An 18,637-nucleotide genomic window follows, 5' to 3' on the forward strand; every position below is an offset into this window, starting at 1 on the left:
GAATATGAGCTGATGTCTAGATGCATTATTCAATCTAAGCGGTGAAGGAAGACATTAGTTTGTTCGATGAAATTCAATTCTTTACCCATAAAAAAGAAACTGAAATCCATCTATGAGCATACCTGCACAATGCAGTGTACAGTGTACTCCCAAGTACATCTATATAAGCTTCGCTTTTACTTTGGCTTATCAAAATTTAACCATAAACATACAGTATCATCCTTGGCTGAAAGATGGGAGATTCAGATATAAAGAAATTGAACTCAAACTACAATCATTGCTATGCAATTTTTGAGCATTGGTAATGGCCATCAATCAACGGCGACAAATTACCAACAGCATGAAACAAATGATGTTGCCTTGTATTCATACACTAGGAATTATTCCCCACCTATTCCGAAGACTTGTTCGCTAGTCTGAACCATCTCTCTTTTCATCTCTTTCTACAAACTTGTCTCCATGCCATTTGAGAAAGCCATCAACAAGAGCAACTCTCATCCATGCATGGCGGCAACTTTGGGCTGCTTCAGGAACACTAAGCCAAATCCTATTCCGCGTACTTTGCTCAGGCCATGACTCGAGTTCTTCCTTGACTAGCAAAGCAAACATAGCTGCTTTACACAACCCTTCTGGGCAAAATTCATCTTGATGAGTTTTGCTTTTAAATTTATAGTATCCAAGAAGGTCCTGACATATATAAAAAAAATTAAAAACCGGTTAGGACCATTGAGAGATAAAAGAAAACAGGTATTAAAATGCTCGTATATATATATGCTTGATATGGCAAATATGATTTTTCAATATATTTTTCGGTTCAGGAACTTTTCACGTTCTTGCCCCACAAAGATGCTCGTCCATGGACTATAAACTTAGTTACTAGAGGGCAGAGGCAGTGGGGGAAAGCTGTATTTGCATATATCCAAACATCTGCATTTAGATGCACCATACAAAGAGGAATATCATACCCACTACACACTCAAGTATAACAGCCTAGGTGAATCCATAACTTTGAAGCGGAAAATACAAAAAAAAGAAAAATCTATACTCTTGATAGAGTTGGCAATCTATTTGGGGGCCGAATGTGAGGACAAAGTGTAGCGTTTGGTTAAGGATTTTGCATAAGGCTGTCATGATTAGCATCAAATTAGCAGTTCACAAAATCATTCAAATCAAATCCTCTCTTCCCCACACCATACCCTTGTACTTGTCAAACTATTACAAGTCAAAATTTCTCCCCCCTTCCCCTTATACTTGTCCACTGTACAAGCCGAATCTATCTTTGACCTTAACTAAACATACCATTTCCAGATTTCATCACATCAATTACTTTCAGACAGATTGCCTCAAGCATCGTTCTTGTTCAAGGATAATATATCAGGGTTCTTCAAGTTCATCTTATAAAAGCAAAAAATGATACCCTTTTAAGAAGGCAGACATTAATTCCTCAATCCTAGAACCCTTCTCTTTTTTCCATGCTATGACAATCCTATAAATGTTAAGCAATACCACTATTATCAACACTGAACAAATAGACATTGAGTCCTGACCCTACACATAAGTGACATGTGCGTAGCAACCGTCCTTTCATGTATCCCCACTTTGCAGCTGTCATCATGTTTACAAAAATCATCCTAAAACACGTACTTATAGGTTCCTTTACCTCTTAATTCATCACACATTACTCATTGGTGGCATCAATGTAAAGCCCAAAATCATTCATCTCACAAATGAAGGTGAGAAGTATAAGAACAAGAGAGGGACTGAAAAACAAGGTAAAATTATGAAGGTGGAAAATGTCAGGAAAGCGCAAGCACAGAAGCACTCCAGCCTCCACACTCATACGTATAAAGCAGGGGAACAAAAAGTTGGTGAAGTTGTCAACTCAAAAGTGTATTTTGTAGTATGTGGCCGTTATTTTATCCTGAAGGAGTAGCTTCATTCATAGAAAAAACCTCTTTGATTCTGCCTGGATATTCTTTGCTAATGTCAACAAGCATCAAAATGATACGACCAAACCAGTACTCATTGATAAACCATCTTGTTGGAAAAGGACTAATTTGGACAACCGTGACTACATGGTCCCAGGACCATGTAGCTCTACCTGAATCCAGACCAAAATTTTTCGACATATAATAATAAACTTTTTGACACATAGCTGAAACTTTAACAGTTACAGGCTAAACATTCGATAATACAGGCAAAACATTCGAACATTGGAAAACACTTTCCATGTTCTAATGTTTTACCTGTATGTTAATAATCTATGGACTGTTAATGTAATTCCATTAAACTTCTTCTGTATAAGTTCTACATGAATTTATCAAATTTATTTATTGCTAGTCTGTTGTAGCAGATATCACATCTATATTTTAAAGTTTGTATATTCAAAATTCATAAGTTGCATATCACATCTGTATTTTAAAAGTTTGTACATTCAAAATTCATAAGTTGCAGATGTGTATTAGTGAAGTGTACTACATTCAGAAATTCTATGTAAAATGTTCGATATAGGGAGGGTGAGGACAAAGGGTCTACTTTGTTTCAAGTGAAATGGAAAAACGGAAATTTGAGAGCAAAAATACCATACCATTAGGTCTCCTCTTACCCCAGCTTCTTCAACAGCTTCTCTTGCAGCTGCCTCCTCAACTGTCTCATCGTTTTCCCACCCTCCCTAAGACAAAAACAACAAAAGGTAAGTCATACTATTCAAGAACTTAGCTATATAAGGAATACAAGGCATGATATCCACAAATAGTTACGAAATCTGCAATCCAACTAAAGAGCATATGTAAGAAAGAACGATGCCTTAAGAAAGAGAATTGAGGAAATCAAAATCTGAGCAAAATCATTATTCTTGGGTCATGAATGGTTAACGTTCAATAAAGTTAGAAAGACATGTTTGGACGGGGACATAGAGAGAAGTAGAGGTGTGCACTTGTGTCAAGTAGGAAAAATGAAAGATTGACAGAGTAGACTCATGAGGTAAAACACAGATTTCATCTCTTTAGGGGTCGTGCAGTAAAGATTTTGCAAATTTTCATCTAAAAATAGTTTCCCTGAAGATGTTATATAGTGACCTCTACACAATTCTTTTTCCATTGAGCTAAAATGCTTTCTATAGTGCACATATGTGCATTTTTTTCTTTTACTTCAGCATTTTATGATAGTAGAAATTCTCTCTCTTTGCACACGCGTTTTGTCCTGTTAATTAACTATATAGTATTATAGCTAAAAGATGAATCAAGACTTGATCACCAGCCTCCCTTTTAAATGTCAGAGCATTGCCAGCCTGTGTGTTTAGAAATGTTATATAAATTACACCAAGAATTGCAAGTAAATACATGATAACTTGAAAATCCTCACATACATCCAGCACCATCACCTTTATTTGGCTCTACTTAAATCTTGAGGGAGGTGAACAAGAGCCAATGGTGATAAAAAAACACACAAAAGAGAAACCGGGAATACCATTTAAAAAACGAGTGACTAGTGAGAGAAAAAGTCGAAATGTGTAGATTCACTTCTATCAGGATACTAACATTTTGAAGTTTAATAATTGTGATTGCAAAGAAACTTAATGGTAAGAAAAATACTCCCTCCATTCTCTAGTACTTCTACCATATTCCTTATTGAGAAGTTTGGAAATATTTCTATCATATCTCATTTTGGAACCCACTAATGCACCTTATCTTATCAATACTTCTACAACTTCTATCTTACTTTAGCAGTATCACATGGGTTCCAGTCTTCCAGATATATATCATTTTCTTATTAACAACTCTTCAACTCTGCGCCATTAGAAATGGTAGAAGTACTATAGAACGAAGGGGGTATTTGTTAAAATCGCCAAGTTGCTATAGCCTATAATACTCATTTAGTTGAAATTCAAAGCTAGAGAAATTACATACACTAGAAGATTATGAGTTTCTTCTGTGAAGTCTTAAAACATTCTAAATCTAATAGGATCCAGAATAATTCAGGGCCAAAATAAACAGGATAGAAGTACTGGATTTGAGGGTAAGTGCTCAATGAAGCCCAACGGGTGTTCTCGAGGTGAAGAGAGCATATGAGATGGTTATGCCCATTATTGTCCCCAACTTTCTTTCGTACAGCAAGAGATTCATGATCTTATCCAGTTAAAAATGCACCCTAATATCCGTATTCTGCTTTCAGGCCCAAAGGGAAACTAATGTATAATCTTCTCCTATATTCAACATCTTATAATCCTCTTATTTTTGATTGGATAAATATGTTTTCGCTTTTAAGGCTAGGAAGGTTCAAAAAATGCATCTATAAGCTTCTCCAAACTTCACATATGAGGAACTTGCTTTCAGTTACATACCCCCTCTGGTTCTTTTTTTTCATTAGAGTGCGTTCCATGAAGATCTTCTTACTTTTACTTTATTTCTTATTAAAGTTTTGTTCCCGTTCCACACTTCTTTAGCCAACTTGTTGGACCCCATATAATCTTACGGTATCTCACAACCACATTCTCTCCTATTTAAATTAAACAAAAAGGACTCACTTGCACACATTGTCTTTCTTCCTTATTTTGGTTTATTGCTACAGTAAATAGAACGATCCTTAAAACAAGGAGGGAGTACCTCATACCCGTTCAACGGAAAACAAAAGTGTCTTTTGTTTATACTCTTTAGCATACTGCAAATAAACTACTACGATAGTATGTACAGTGTAGAAAGATTTTTAATTGTTTCATCAAGACAAGTTGTGAGCATCTTGGCCAACAGGCAGTTAGTAGTATTGTTCTTCTCAATCAAAGAAAGCATCCAAACCAAATGCTTCAAAACTATTGCAAGCTTGTAATGTCCATATCATATAAGAAATGAGAAAAAGTTGTGTCTCCTCGACTTGGGAGGGAGTGGAACAAACTTAACTTGTCTTTGAATAAGGTATGTTTTATGGAAGAATATAATTCTGAATAGGGAAGATACAAGTGAAGATAGGATAGTTTCCATGCAACAAAAGATGTTGCAAGAGAAACGGCAAGCCAAAAGGGTAAACTCGTTTACATAACACTGAAATCTTGATATAAAGACGTCTATGGAGAAAAGAATACAAAAAGAACAAATACTTCTTTCCAACCCCATAGGGACATTACAAAGAAACAGTACATTCTACAGTTCAGGAAGTTAAAGCGAAAAGGACAGCTAGTAGTAGAGTGTAATATAAAGCAAATAAAAAGAAACGTATTCAGATTTGACTTAGATAGTAATCAAGTGAATATGAATTCTAATATTAATCAAAAAAGGCAGTGAATCAAGTAGAGTACAAAAACTTTTTTTGGTATTTTGCAAGGGCCTAACCAAAGAGTTAAACACTATCAAGAATGATTCTACAATCAAGGATATCAAATTAGAGTATCTGAAATCTTCTCTGATACTTACATCCACTAAACTAGTTCAAGTCTCTTGATAAATTGATAACATACAGCAAAATATTTTAAACTTGTTCACCTATGAATCTAAATTGTCTATTGATGAATTAAGTCAATTTCACTCTGAATACCTAAAATATAAAGAAAGAATAAAATGTCCATGTGAGGTGATAAGGTACCCGATGAAATAAAAATATCTCAAAGCCAGCTATTGGTACCGAAGAAAGCAAGTAAGAAGAGTGATAACGACAAAAGTCTGATACAAGGGTGACAATTCCTGCTAGCCAACCAGAGGTCTAGTAGAGTCCTTAAAACAAGCACTGACTGAGTCTGGTAAGTTCAGAAAGAACCAGGAGGCAGGCATGGCATTAGGAGATGGGCAGGATTAAGAATCATAGCACCAGCAGATCTCTTTGCAGATTCGATCTTTATTGAAACTTCAGAACAAAATCCTTCGAGAGAAGGGGGCCAATGGATCATAGAAATAGCTCTGAAATCAGAAACCATTTCACTTTCTCCAGAAATGGTAAAAAAGCCTCCCCGGAAACTTCTTTAAAAGTTATGAGCATTTGCCTCTCTATTTTTGTAATATAAAAAAATAGTACTTCCGTTTTAAAATAGATGCTCCAATTTGACTTGCATATTTGCAAATGCACAACTTTGACCATTAATATCTCAAATTATCCATATAAGAAATGATTAAAAAAAATTATATTTTGAAAATAAACATTGAGACAAATTCAACATCATCTTGTCACCTAACAGTGGTTTTTATACATCTATAGAAAACTATGGTCAAAGTAGACTCTATTGATATTTAATAATGCAAAAGCCAAAATGGAACATCTATGTAAAATCAGAGGGAGCATATATTCTATTAACACTAAGCACTAGCAACCACACTTCTAATCCTTTTGACACTTATTATCAAAATAATATCAATGTGCAAGGTCTTTAAAATTGAGTACCTAAATAGAAAAAAATAATTGGTAAAAGCTTCCTGCAGAGAACTTCATTCATAAGTAAATGAAATAGTTATTGGCACCATCATTAATCAACAGTCAAAATAGTAACTCCATACAAAGTTTATAAAACCTAAAGATAAAGGTTCAATATATAAGGTTTGCAGCTTTTAATAAAAAATTGACCTAGCAAGCAGACTATATGATCAAGATTCATGGAAGAAGAACGCCAATGTTACAGGAACAGCATAATGCTAACTCAAATATTATTTAAGGAAAAATAGAAAGAATATTATCCCTACCTTAGGAAAGAGAAGACCTGGACCACTTTGCGAGTTGATCATAAGTACCTCAATGTTGCTCTCTGGGTCATCATTACTACTGTCCTCGCCATTTCTATATCTAAATGGTATACACCTACAATAAAATCTTGCTATCAGATATAACAGGTTAACAACTAGCTTATTCTTCAAGGATACACACGCATCAGAAACAAAGAGAAACCCCTAGAGGGAGATAACATATACACAGACAAATTCTAGGTGCCTTAACCTTCCATATGCAAAGTCAACTCTGGGACGAAAAGCATTGTATGCAATAAGAAGCGAGGACAATAGGATATGTGAGTCAATAAACATTGTCACTGGGTAAACTTTTCTAACTACCATGTACTTGTTTGTGCAGCAGATATGTGAGCAACTGAACCCCCATGGTACAACGATAAAAACCCAAATACCAATCAATCTATATGTTAGTCAGATTAGTTAAGGTAAGGATGAGTAAATCGGATACTAGAGATCGTAGACTCGTAGTCCTTGTCAAGGGATAGATCCTCATTTGCAATCTTGAGTCCTGACACCTCCTTGGTGAACTAAACAATGCTTAGGCAATGGCCCTAAAGAGGTAACAAGATATTTTGAGGATATTGCAGTCACTTGGCTCTTAAAATCTAGATAAATTAACCCTAATGGACTTAGCTAATATGAGGGAATAGCATTTCTGATCATCAAAGCTCAATCTAACTAACAAGAATTGAACAGATTGGAAGAAAATAAGCATTTAAAGATATAGATATTGTGGTACTACGCACATGTAGTGTGAGAAAGAACAGATAGTGATGAAACAGATATGTCAAATACTCCACTTTACCTATCTGGACCACCAACAAGAAAAGTCAAACATGGAAGCAACCCTCAATTTCCTAACTTGTCATTCTGACCACTTTTAAATCTCACAATTACATTTGTTACTTGTCTTGGAAAAGTTTCTGTCCTATCTGGATAAGACCCAAACGCAATACCTATACATTAAACAATGTACCGGATCAACTTTGACAAACCACTCGTGCTCATTAAGCTTTGCCAACCGTCAGGAGTCAGGACAACCAAGATGAGCCTAATGGCTCCTGTAGAGTCATAAGAACAGAACTAACACAATTCTATCATTGCTAACTAAAGCTGCATAATAATAAGTTTGATTAAGTTCCACAAACACCATTTGTTGAAGTAGTCTTACATAAGTCAAGAGCTAACACTTAAATATTCAACACAACCCCCTCTATGACTATGTTCTACTTTTGCATATCCTGTTTGAGTGTCCATGTTAGCTCATAGATGAATACTTTAAAGAATTTCCCTATGTTATTTGACAAGGTTATAGATACTAAGACACTTCATTTTGGACCAAAAACAAGCAAAACTTTTAATAGGATGAATTGGCCTACCGAAGATGTATCCTCTGTCCAGCAGTAATACCTTAATCAAGATAATAAAGCAAATTTCTGAGCTAATTCCTTGTAAACTAACCTCTATGATAAGCTAAAATCCTCATTAATTATTTAGGTCAACAAAATCATACTCATCGGTTACACTCTCTAATGTGAAAAGAATACCAGAAAGCTCATCAAAGAATAAAGGGATTAGAGTTCCCATAAGTATAACATATGATTGCACTCATGAATCATCTTCATAGATTAATAGAGAATGACGCAAACCTTGTCTTACTTAATGCACAATTAATTTACTCACTCACAAGAACTATCTGTATTATAAGCGATATTCCAAAAGGGATCTTGCAAAAATTTGTTACTTGCACATAATGGTTTATTTGTCTAACTAGGCATGTAGGCTTTAGCAAGGTGAGTATTCCCTCCAATTTCTAATGTGTAAATCCTAAATGAGTTGAGTAAACTCTCAATTCACTTAAGAGATGTGAAGGCCCCAAGGTATACATAATCACCGAATCGAAAACAGGTTAAAAGAAAAAAACACATGGGTCCGACATTCGACGTCCTCAAAAAGGAGAATTACCCCTAGTTGGCTAGTTCTACAATTTATTCCTTTGGAGGATGGCCAGCTAAGATGTTCTACTTCAACAATCGTTTTCTCTAATACTTTTTCTTTAGCCAAAATGTTCCCTACTACTTTCGACTAATTCACGGGAAGTTGTTTACATCAACATCACCATGGACCCCATTTTTGTTGTTGTAGTTGCTGTTGCTGCTAATCTTCATTCCACAACTAAGTAACCCTTTGAAACACTAAATATCATGAAAGGAACCCAAATATATATAACCCCAACCGAACTCTCAAATTCACACCAAAATCTAGTCCTTTTCCTAGAATTGACTCCATTATCAGACTAAGAACGAAGATATCACAACAGCTTTGAAGTCGTTTACAATGTCTCGATTCATTGAGATCGAGTTAATCCACCCACCAATGTCCATTCACAATAATAAATTGATAGCCCCAAATTACTTGTGTCTATCAATACCCAATTGTCAATCAAGCATAAGACTTTGTCAGCTAACTAATATAATAACCAATAACTTGTCATCCGAATAATAGAATACAACCAATCAATTTGAAGTCCGAAGATCAACTCGTTCTGTTCACATATAAAAGATAATCCTCCCATTACTCTCTCCAAAACACAACAAGATTCCAGATAACCAATAGGAGGGAAATACAACACAAGTAACAAATACCCCATTAAAACCAAAATGAAACTTTCACTGCTCCTCCAAATTGACCAGCACAAATTGACAACTACAGAAAAACAACACCATGCCGAAAAAGACAACAAAAAACTTCACATCACATCACAACTAGACATCCCATTTAATAATAACGCATCAAATCAGGAAATTAAAAAATTAAAAAAAATAAAACAAAACCTAATATAAAAGTTGAAGATAGAGGAGAATACCCAGCAACAAGGCGACAGCCATCATTATATCTTTGATGAAGACGACCCGTGCGTGCTACCAAATCAGACATGCTAAAAATAAAAACTTTGGTACAAAATCAAAAATTGTAAATTGGGTTTTAATGTCACAAGCCAGAACCGTAGTTGTACAATTATGACGCCATCAAAGAAACATCATAGTATTTTGCAAATTATTTTCCATGGTTTTGAGCAACAAATTCCTAGAATTTTCTGTGTAAGGGGGTTGAATGTTGTTGTTTTTTCGTGGGTCTTGGGTAATATGGTGTATTATTAAACATTGGTTTGGAAATTTTAAGATTAAAAGTGTAACCTTGTATTTTTTTTTTCCTTACGTGGGTCAAAATGAAGGTTCTAAAGAAGATGCAAAACAAAGAAAACAAAAAAAAAAAGGTAACGAGTGACAGGAGAGAGAGAGGAGAAGAAGGCGGTGACAACGGATCGGAGGGAAGGTAACTGGCGCTGACCAGGAGAGTACAGGGAGATGGTGAGTCAAACTCACGTTGGTTGGGGTCAGATTTGTGCATGTGGGTCCACAATGTGGGCGCTATTCTTTATGAGTCTTGTTCAGTATTGGAACTTTACCATTAGATAGGTTTTTTTTTGGTCAGAAAAGATCTAATAAAATACAAGTTTTGTGGAGAATATTTAATAAAATACTTCCGATTGTGAACATAAATCACTTTATGAATTTTTAGCCAAATTTACCATTTACCGGCGTTGTCCCTTTTTTTTACCCCTAGTCGACTCTTTAATGTTCTGTTTCTATTGCCGTAAAATTAGGAGGAGAAGAGAAATTACGTTAAAATTAAGAATCCTAATTTGCGATTTTGGGAAAAACGTATAATAGGAGCCCTAAATTTCAAAAACCCTTAAACATTGAGAGAGAAATTTGAAGAGTAAAACATGCCTTAGATTTGATGAAGGTTGCAGGATAAAATCGAATAGGTTGATGCTTCCCTTCAATGGAGATTGCGTTGTTGAGAGGAAAGTGTGAGAATTCAATATGTTTGGGTCAGTTAAAATAGGTACAAAACATTAAAGAGTCAATTAGGGGTAAAAAAAGGGTCAACGTCGGTTAATGGTAAATTTGGCCGGAAATTCATAAAGTGGTTCTTGTTCACAATCGGAAGTATTTTATTAGGTCCTTTTTGACAAAAAAAAAATTATTAGGTCCTTACTCACAAAACTTGTATTTTATTAGGTCCTTTTTGACAAAAAAAATTATTAGGTCCTTCCCCACAAAACTTGTATTTTATTAGGTTCTTTCTGACAAAAAACCATATTAAATAATACTCCCTCTGTTTTTTTTTTATTGTTCTCACTTAGAATCTTGACACTATTCATACCTAGAGAGAATCTTCTCAATTTTTTTCAATTTATAAGAAAAAATATAGTCATGTGGGATCTTGTTTGATTCGTCTCAATTAGTACATTATTAATATTCGATCGTTACAATTTTTACTAATATATGATGAAAGATATTTAAGTTCAAAGATGTGCATTGGAAGATGTGTAAGTGGAAAGTGAGAAAGATAAAAAAAACAGAGGGAGTATAAGACAAGTTCAGATAAAATAAGACAAAATAAATTGAATCAAACGGACACTAAATTGATATGTTCGACCCACCTGAATAACCATTTTGTTTAAACAAATATTGATAATTTAATAGATGGGCAACTTGGGTCTGACCCTTTTAACATTGGGAATTTAGTCTTGATGATTTGGACTATTGTGTTTTGGTGATTTGATTTTGAATTTTAAGAAATCTAATCTATTACGTGATTTTTATAAGAAAAATTATCTCAAATGAGCATAATATTTAAGTTAGAAAAATTTGTCAATAAATACCATACTTTGAACACTTTTTTGAAATAAATACCTAAGTTGTCTTAAATTTGATATAAATACCAAGGTTTACCAAAAAAAATTTGAAATCACTACCACTTACCAGAATCTTGCAAAAAAGTTAGTTTTACCGTTAGAAGCACGAAATTATGATTTTGTCCTTCCTCCACTGTAATCCCCTGTAATTTTATGAATTTTATAAATATATTTTAGTATTTATATATTTATATTTAAACATAATTTTGTTTGAAATGATATAATTATTTAAAGAAGGTTCACTATTTTGAAAGTCAAAGGTATTATTTTAAGGATTTAAGGAAGATAAAATATTTTGTCGAGGCATGCTTTGAAAAATGTTTGAAATACTAATTTGATCTGGAGAAGAAGTTTAAAAGGGCTTGAGGAACCTAAATTCTTAGTGGATTAGGAAAAAAAGGATTTCTATTGATATTAGGAGTTCTAATTCATCAATCCTATTCATCATCAAACTTTATTCAAACTCAATCTCCTTTTCCTAAGCTCAAAAGAAAAAGCTTCTTTATTCTCTCTCCTCACAATTCATAATTGCCGACCCCCTTAGTCTTCTTCTCTCTTTCACGTGTTTTCTTATTCTCTCAATTTTTCTTTCTTCTTCGCCACGAAATGTCACCACACCTCCATAACCACCGTCCTCCTTGTGCGCCACTGCTGCCAGGCGTGATGTCCGATTGCCGGCGCCTTGTTCCTTCTTGTTCTTTGATTCGTTGGTTAAATTCTTTTCTTCCTCCCCAAGTTTTAATTAAAGATCATGTTTTTTATATTTTTATTTTAGTACTAATCATGATTAATAATTTTAATTTACTGTTTTAATGATTAATCTTGGATTATATATATTATGTATTAAAAGAATAAAATTTCAGATTTGATTATTATTTTTAGATTGAGTTTTAATTATCAGAGCATGGATTTTTAGGGTGTCAAATATCGAAAAATCATAGTAGCATGTTATAAACTATGAGATTGATTTAAATTATGAATTTAAGTATGTTTAAAGAGAGTTTTATAATTTTATAAGTTGCTGAAATTTTAAAAAGGGCTTTAATAGTGGAGTTTTATGGATTTTAATTACTAGTGTAGTAGTACTATGCTAGAAATTAAAAGTAATTGAAGTTTTAATGGTAAAAACAAATTTTAAATATTTTTAAAAAGGATTTAAATTATTTTAAAGTTGGTGGATTGTATTTAGAGTATTGACTTTGATTTATATTGGTTGTTTTAGGCGGAGATTATTCAGTAGGTGACTTTTAAGTGATTAAAGGTGGCCTATCAGTTTGTTTACACAAGGTACGTACATACCTATGTGTTATGTGATATAGTATCATGATTTAAAAAGGAAAGGTTGTAGTGTCATGTATAGGAACTTTGTAAATTCATATGTGATTTCTAGTATGATTGGATTTTACATGTTTTATGCCTATGTGCAAACATGTTTAATGAGATTTAATTATGAGTTAAAGATTATCATGTTTGTATGAAATATTGATGCGAGCATGTGGATGTGAACTTAAGCTATTAATTCACATGGGGGAATTAATATATTATTGAGATTGAATCATGTTGAATCATGTGTTCCCTTACCGTATTATTTTCACTACTTTATAAGGATTGTAGGCCTTATTTGGTAAGTTGATAAGTTATGTCTGTGAAAGGTAAGATTGATTGTTGGCTAGGTTCAACAAATAAGAAAGATTGAAATTAAAGGTTTTTAGATTGTTATATTATTATTTATTCCTGCGTATTATTTATTAGTATCATATTAGGAATGTTTATGTATTATTATGTAGTACTCAGTTTTGCTGATTACGTGCTTTGTTTGTGTATGTGATCATGGCTTTGCCTTATTGATCCTGTGCTGATCCATTTTGGTGAGCAGATTCTTTAGAGCATTGACATTTACAGGTTGACAGATGTTGCATCATGGGGATGTGGGAATGGGGAGCTTGTGTAACAAAATGTTTTATCTATTACTTTGGTAGGAACATATTATATTAAGTTTGGTTTGAAGTTAACATTTATAGCGTGTTGGTTTTAAGTACTTATTTATTTATTTATTTATTTATTATATTAAAGTATGAAGTTAGGGTGCGTTCTATTCAACTTATTGGCCCTGACTTATTGGACCTTATATGAACTGAACTTATTGAACCTGAACTGAACTTATTGGAACTTATTAAACCTGATTAGACCTGATTCAACTCATTGGACCTGATTGAACCTGATTGGAACTTATTGGAACTTATTGACCTTATTGAAACTTATTAGACCTTATTGGCCCTGATTGAAACTTATTAGACCTGATTGGACCTGATTGAAACTTATTAGACCTTATTGGACCTGATTGAAACTTATTTGACCTTATTAGACAAAAAAAACTGACTATTAGTAATATAAATATTACCCCTAACGTAAATACTACCTCTCAAAATTTATTATGAAGTAATAATTAATAAAATTCATCCTTTGAAAAAATAATTATTTTTAATTATCTCTTATGATAATTAATTTAACAAAAAAAATTTACTATTTATATATTTAACATGTTATCTCTAGTTATTTAAAGACGAATTGCAAAATATTGTAATTATAATAATTATTATTATTGTTAACCTTAATTATTTGACCATGATTATAATATTATTTAATAGCAATATGAATAATCAAATAATAAACAATAATACAAGTATAATACTATACATTGTGGTACTTTAATAAAAAATTCTAATAATAACATAATCAGCTATAGTAATATGAATAATAAAATAATAGACATAATACAAATAAATAATAAAATAATAGACATAATACAAATAAATAATAAAATAATAGACACTAATACAAGTATAATACTATATAATCATTGTGGTACTTTAATTAAAATTCTAATAATAACATAATCAGCTAATAGTGATATGAATTTATGAATAACAAAATAATGGACAATAATACAAATATTTATTAAACATTGACTATTTGGACCTTATTAGACCTGATTGGAACTTATTGGACCTTATTAGACCTGATTGGAACTTATTGCACCTGATTGGAACTTATTGGACCTTATTAGACCTTATTGGAACTTATTGCCCTTATTAGACCTTATTGCAACAACTTATCTGAATTTATCTGAACTCATCAGAACTTATTGGACTTGAAACTTAATTTTTTAAGTTGAACAGAACGCACCCTTAGTTATATGTTTCCCGCTGCAAAATTCTGAATAAGCCGATACGTTATCACACGGGCGATAATGTTTTGGTAATTCTCTATGTTTTATATTGAAAAAGTATTTCTAAAAAGGGAGAATTATCGGGGTGTTATATCCACCACCACTGCCCTACCACATACAACAACCATGCTTTCCACCGTTGCCGCCATCACCACCCCCAGTTACCCAAAATTGACCCACCCATAACCACAACAAACTACAAAACCACCACCACCACCCCCTCCCACTCAAAAATCATCCCACCACAACACCCTAACCAACTATGAAACTAACACCACCTCCACCCATCAAAAAAAGACCCTCCCCATGATACTAACTAACTACGAAACCACCACACCTCGTAATGGTGGTTAGAAGAGAGAAGGGGATCGCAAGAGTAGTGAGTTTTGTGGGGTTTTGGTGGTAGAGGAGATTAATGGAAGGTAAGAAGGTAATTTCACAGCATGCCACTAACGTAGTAAAACTAACGGTTTTTCGAAAATTTATGAAGTAGTAATTATTCCAAAAGAAATAGCAAAAAGTTGGTATTTATATAAAATTTTAAACTACCTAGATAAATAAAAAGTGTTCAAAATGTGGTATTTATTAACAAAATTTCCTTTAGGTTATTTTCCCAAATAAGCATGACATTTTCACCCGGATAGCTCTAAACTTGTAAAAACTCATTAAACTTGACGGAAAACTGAATGTGTTTGACCAATTTGACATTTATAATTGAAAATCTAATTTTAAATAAAAAATTTAATTTATGTTCTTGAACTTCTCTCTCGATCTTGTTCTTCATCCCCTCTGTCCGGTTGTCCTTGATTTTTCTTTCCAAAACAATAACTTGAGTTCCTTCTTCCATTCATTGAAATAAGCTACATTGAAATAACTTGAATTTCTCGAAATTGTTCCAGCACTGTCGGTAGTTAGCCTTCTGCATCATCGATAAGCTACATCCTTAAACATGAGCTTTTCTTTATACTCCTATTTCATTTACAATTGCGTAATTTCCGACATTCTTCGGAGGCAGCTCTCATTCCACGATGCCGACGAGGTCAATTTTTCCCTTACTCTTTGAATCGCTGCTTTTCTCTCTTTGGGTTTGGGATCGTGATGGTTGACGGGTGGGTTTTCTAGGGCTGTCAGTAGATTTGTAGAGGTTAGGTCTTGCTTTCTCTCATATCTAGCTGGTGGTTGGGGTTGTAGGGGTGGCTATGGGTGGGGAAAGGTAGTCGTTGCCTCATTGGAGTGATGGTGGTCTAGTATGGGTTTACATTTTCCCAACCCAAACCGAATCCAAATCAAACTGCGCAAAACGGTTTGGTGTAATTTGGTTTGCGCCTTAACCATTTTTTCCTACGCGATATCTATTTTGTAATCGAAGAGTTAAAAAAGGTTGTTAATGAATATAAAGTATCCAAATATCTCTATTATATAAGGCAACACATGGGGGACACCAAAAAATAGAAAAAATGAATAAAAGGGAAAAAAAAATAGAGGATAACTAACTATTTTATTTGAATGAAAAGAGGGGAAAGTAGGATATTTAAACTGAACATTAGTTTTTTGAGAAAACAAAATATAAAAACAGTTTTTCTACCCAATTAATTTATTTTCTACTTCATTTGTTGTCACACATTATCGCACGCATTGCGTGCATGTAAGACTAGTCTATTGTATAAGACAACACATGGGGGACACCAAAAAATAGAAAAAACAATAAAAGAAAATAAAATTGGGAGATAACTAACTGTTTTATTTGAATGAAAAAGGGGGGAAAGTAGGACATTAAACTAAACATCAGTTTTTTGAGAAAACAAGATATAAAGACATTTTTTCTACCCAATTAATTTTATTTTCTACTTCATATGCTATCATCGTATCACACATTATCGCACGCAAGCGTTCATATAAGACTAGTAAACATGAAGTTGACTTCCTAATTAAACATAAATAATAATTTATCAAAAGTGTCTAAGTTATTTAACTCAAACTTGTTTTTTCAATTGTATACTTGTATGCCACTTTGTCAAGTGTATTTTAAAAAATAAAATAGATAAAAGCTTTTTTAAAAAAGTCATATAAAATTACAGTTTACGATGCGATTTCGGTTTACAAAAATTAAAACTCAACCCAAACCACAAACAATGATTTGCTTGAAATCATAGTCCAAACTAGGCCTGGCAAAAGCTGACCCAACCCGACAACCCGACCCGAACCCGACCTGAAAATAGCGGGTTTGGGTTGAGGTTTTCAACCCGATTAGTTAAATGGGTCGACCTGAACCCGACCTGAAAGTTAAATGGGTCAGGTTCAGGTCGAATTTTCTAACCTGAAAATGACCCGACTGACCCGAATGATTGAACTAAGGAAAAAAAATATTGATGTTTGCCGCCCAGCCCAAATATTTCCCCAACCCAAATGATTTCCCCAACCCAAATGATTTCCCCAGCCCAAAAAGTGAATTTCTAACCCTAAGTCTTTCACACTCTCTTTTCCTAACCCTAAGTCTTTCACACTCTCTCATTCTCCTAACCTAATTTTCTAGCGCCTCTCACTCTCTCTCTTTCTCTAAGAGTGAAATCTCTCAGTCTTTCACTCTCTCTCTCTCTCTCACAATCTTCTTCTTCGGTGCTTTTCTTCAATATTTGGTGTTCTTCGTCTCGCAACGTCTCGCAAAGTCGCAAATTTGTCTCGATTCTTCAACGTTTGCTCTTCTTTGTCTCGCAAAGTTTCGCAATTTCGTCTCCATTAGCGCAATATCAGAATACATGTTGCTCTTCTTCTACATCAGGTATTGTTCTTTTGTCAATTTTTTTTTTCTTCTTTTGTCCTTTATTTTCTTATTTTCTCATTTATTTGCTTTCGTTTTTTTCTGCTATTTTATGTTACTTATGGGATTTTTGTATTTTGACCTTTTTTTTTTCGTATTTTGTCATTTATTTTATGTTATTTATGTGATTTTCGTATTTTGTCTTTCGTTTTTTTCGTATTTTGTCATTTATTTTCTATTTTTCTATGTTATTTTCTGTTTAATGTTCTGTTTTTTATTTGTTTAATTTTCTGTTTTTTTTTTGTTTAATTTTCTGTTTAATTTTCTGTTTAATGTTATGTTATTTATTTTCTGTTTAATTTTTCTATGCTATTTTTCTGTTTAATTTTCTGATTAGTGTTCTGTCATTTATTTTTTGTTTAAGATGTCTATGCTATTTTTCTGTTTGATGTTATTTTTCTATGTTATTTTCTATTTTTCCTACCAATTAGTATTAATATTTTTTTTTTCCTGTTTTCCTATCTTTTCTTGTTCTAGCAAATTGAGCTCTCATCAGAGATTCAGAGGCAGAGGAGGAGATTGACTCCACTCCTACAAATGCTGTGAAACCAAAAAAAAGGAGAAAGTTGATCTTAATAAGCCTAGGGTGCTACATTAATGTTTTTGTAATTGTTTTTATAAAATTTTGTTGATTTGGTTTGTAATATTGCCAAGAATTATCTTGGTTAGCTAGAACTTTGTTGAAATTTCAAGGCCCAAGTGCCAATTATAAACCATGCAACTGTTTTGAAAAGAAATTAGGTTATATGGGTCGGGTCAACCTGAAAAAATCGGGTTAAACAGGTTCAGGTTGACCCATTTACAACCCGTTTAAAAAAAATCAGGTCAAACAGATCAGGTCAGGTTGACCCGATAACTTTCAGATCAGGTTAGGGTTGATGATATTGACCCGAAAATTTAAACAGATCAGGTTCAGGTTGGGGGTTTTCAACCCGATTTAACTTGACCCGAACACGAACCCGACCCAACCCGACCTGATTGACAGGCCTAGTCCAAACTGCAAATTAACACAATTCGCAAAAAAACGATTTGGGTTGCGATTTGATGCGGTCCAGACTGCACTTTGAACAACCCTAATTTGCACATTTTACATTTTGCTCATTTTGTGACAGATATGGAAA

At 33.4% G+C, this 18,637-nt stretch overlaps 1 protein-coding gene across 2 annotated transcripts; it reads right to left on the minus strand.

The window, feature by feature from the left end:
• Positions 1-158: 158 nt before the first annotated feature.
• LOC104906307 (nudix hydrolase 16, mitochondrial) lies at positions 159-10,127 on the minus strand. 2 transcript variants are annotated; one of them, XM_019252345.3, is made up of 4 exons: positions 9,568-10,127; positions 6,660-6,774; positions 2,606-2,671; positions 159-687 (listed from the first exon to the last, which is right to left on the minus strand). In XM_019252345.3, the coding sequence occupies exons 1-4, from the start codon at positions 9,636-9,638 to the stop codon at positions 412-414; spliced, it is 528 nt and encodes a 175-aa protein (XP_019107890.2). In that variant the 5' UTR covers positions 9,639-10,127; the 3' UTR covers positions 159-411. The 2 variants fall into 2 exon arrangements, with proteins under 2 accessions (XP_019107890.2, XP_010693344.2); XM_010695042.4 differs by having other exon boundaries at positions 2,588-2,671; positions 9,568-10,125.
• Positions 10,128-18,637: the final 8,510 nt, after the last annotated feature.

The sequence above is a fragment of the Beta vulgaris genome, chromosome 2 (genome assembly GCF_026745355.1).
Source record: "Beta vulgaris subsp. vulgaris cultivar EL10 chromosome 2, EL10.2, whole genome shotgun sequence".
Taxonomy (NCBI): Eukaryota; Viridiplantae; Streptophyta; class Magnoliopsida; order Caryophyllales; family Amaranthaceae; genus Beta; species Beta vulgaris.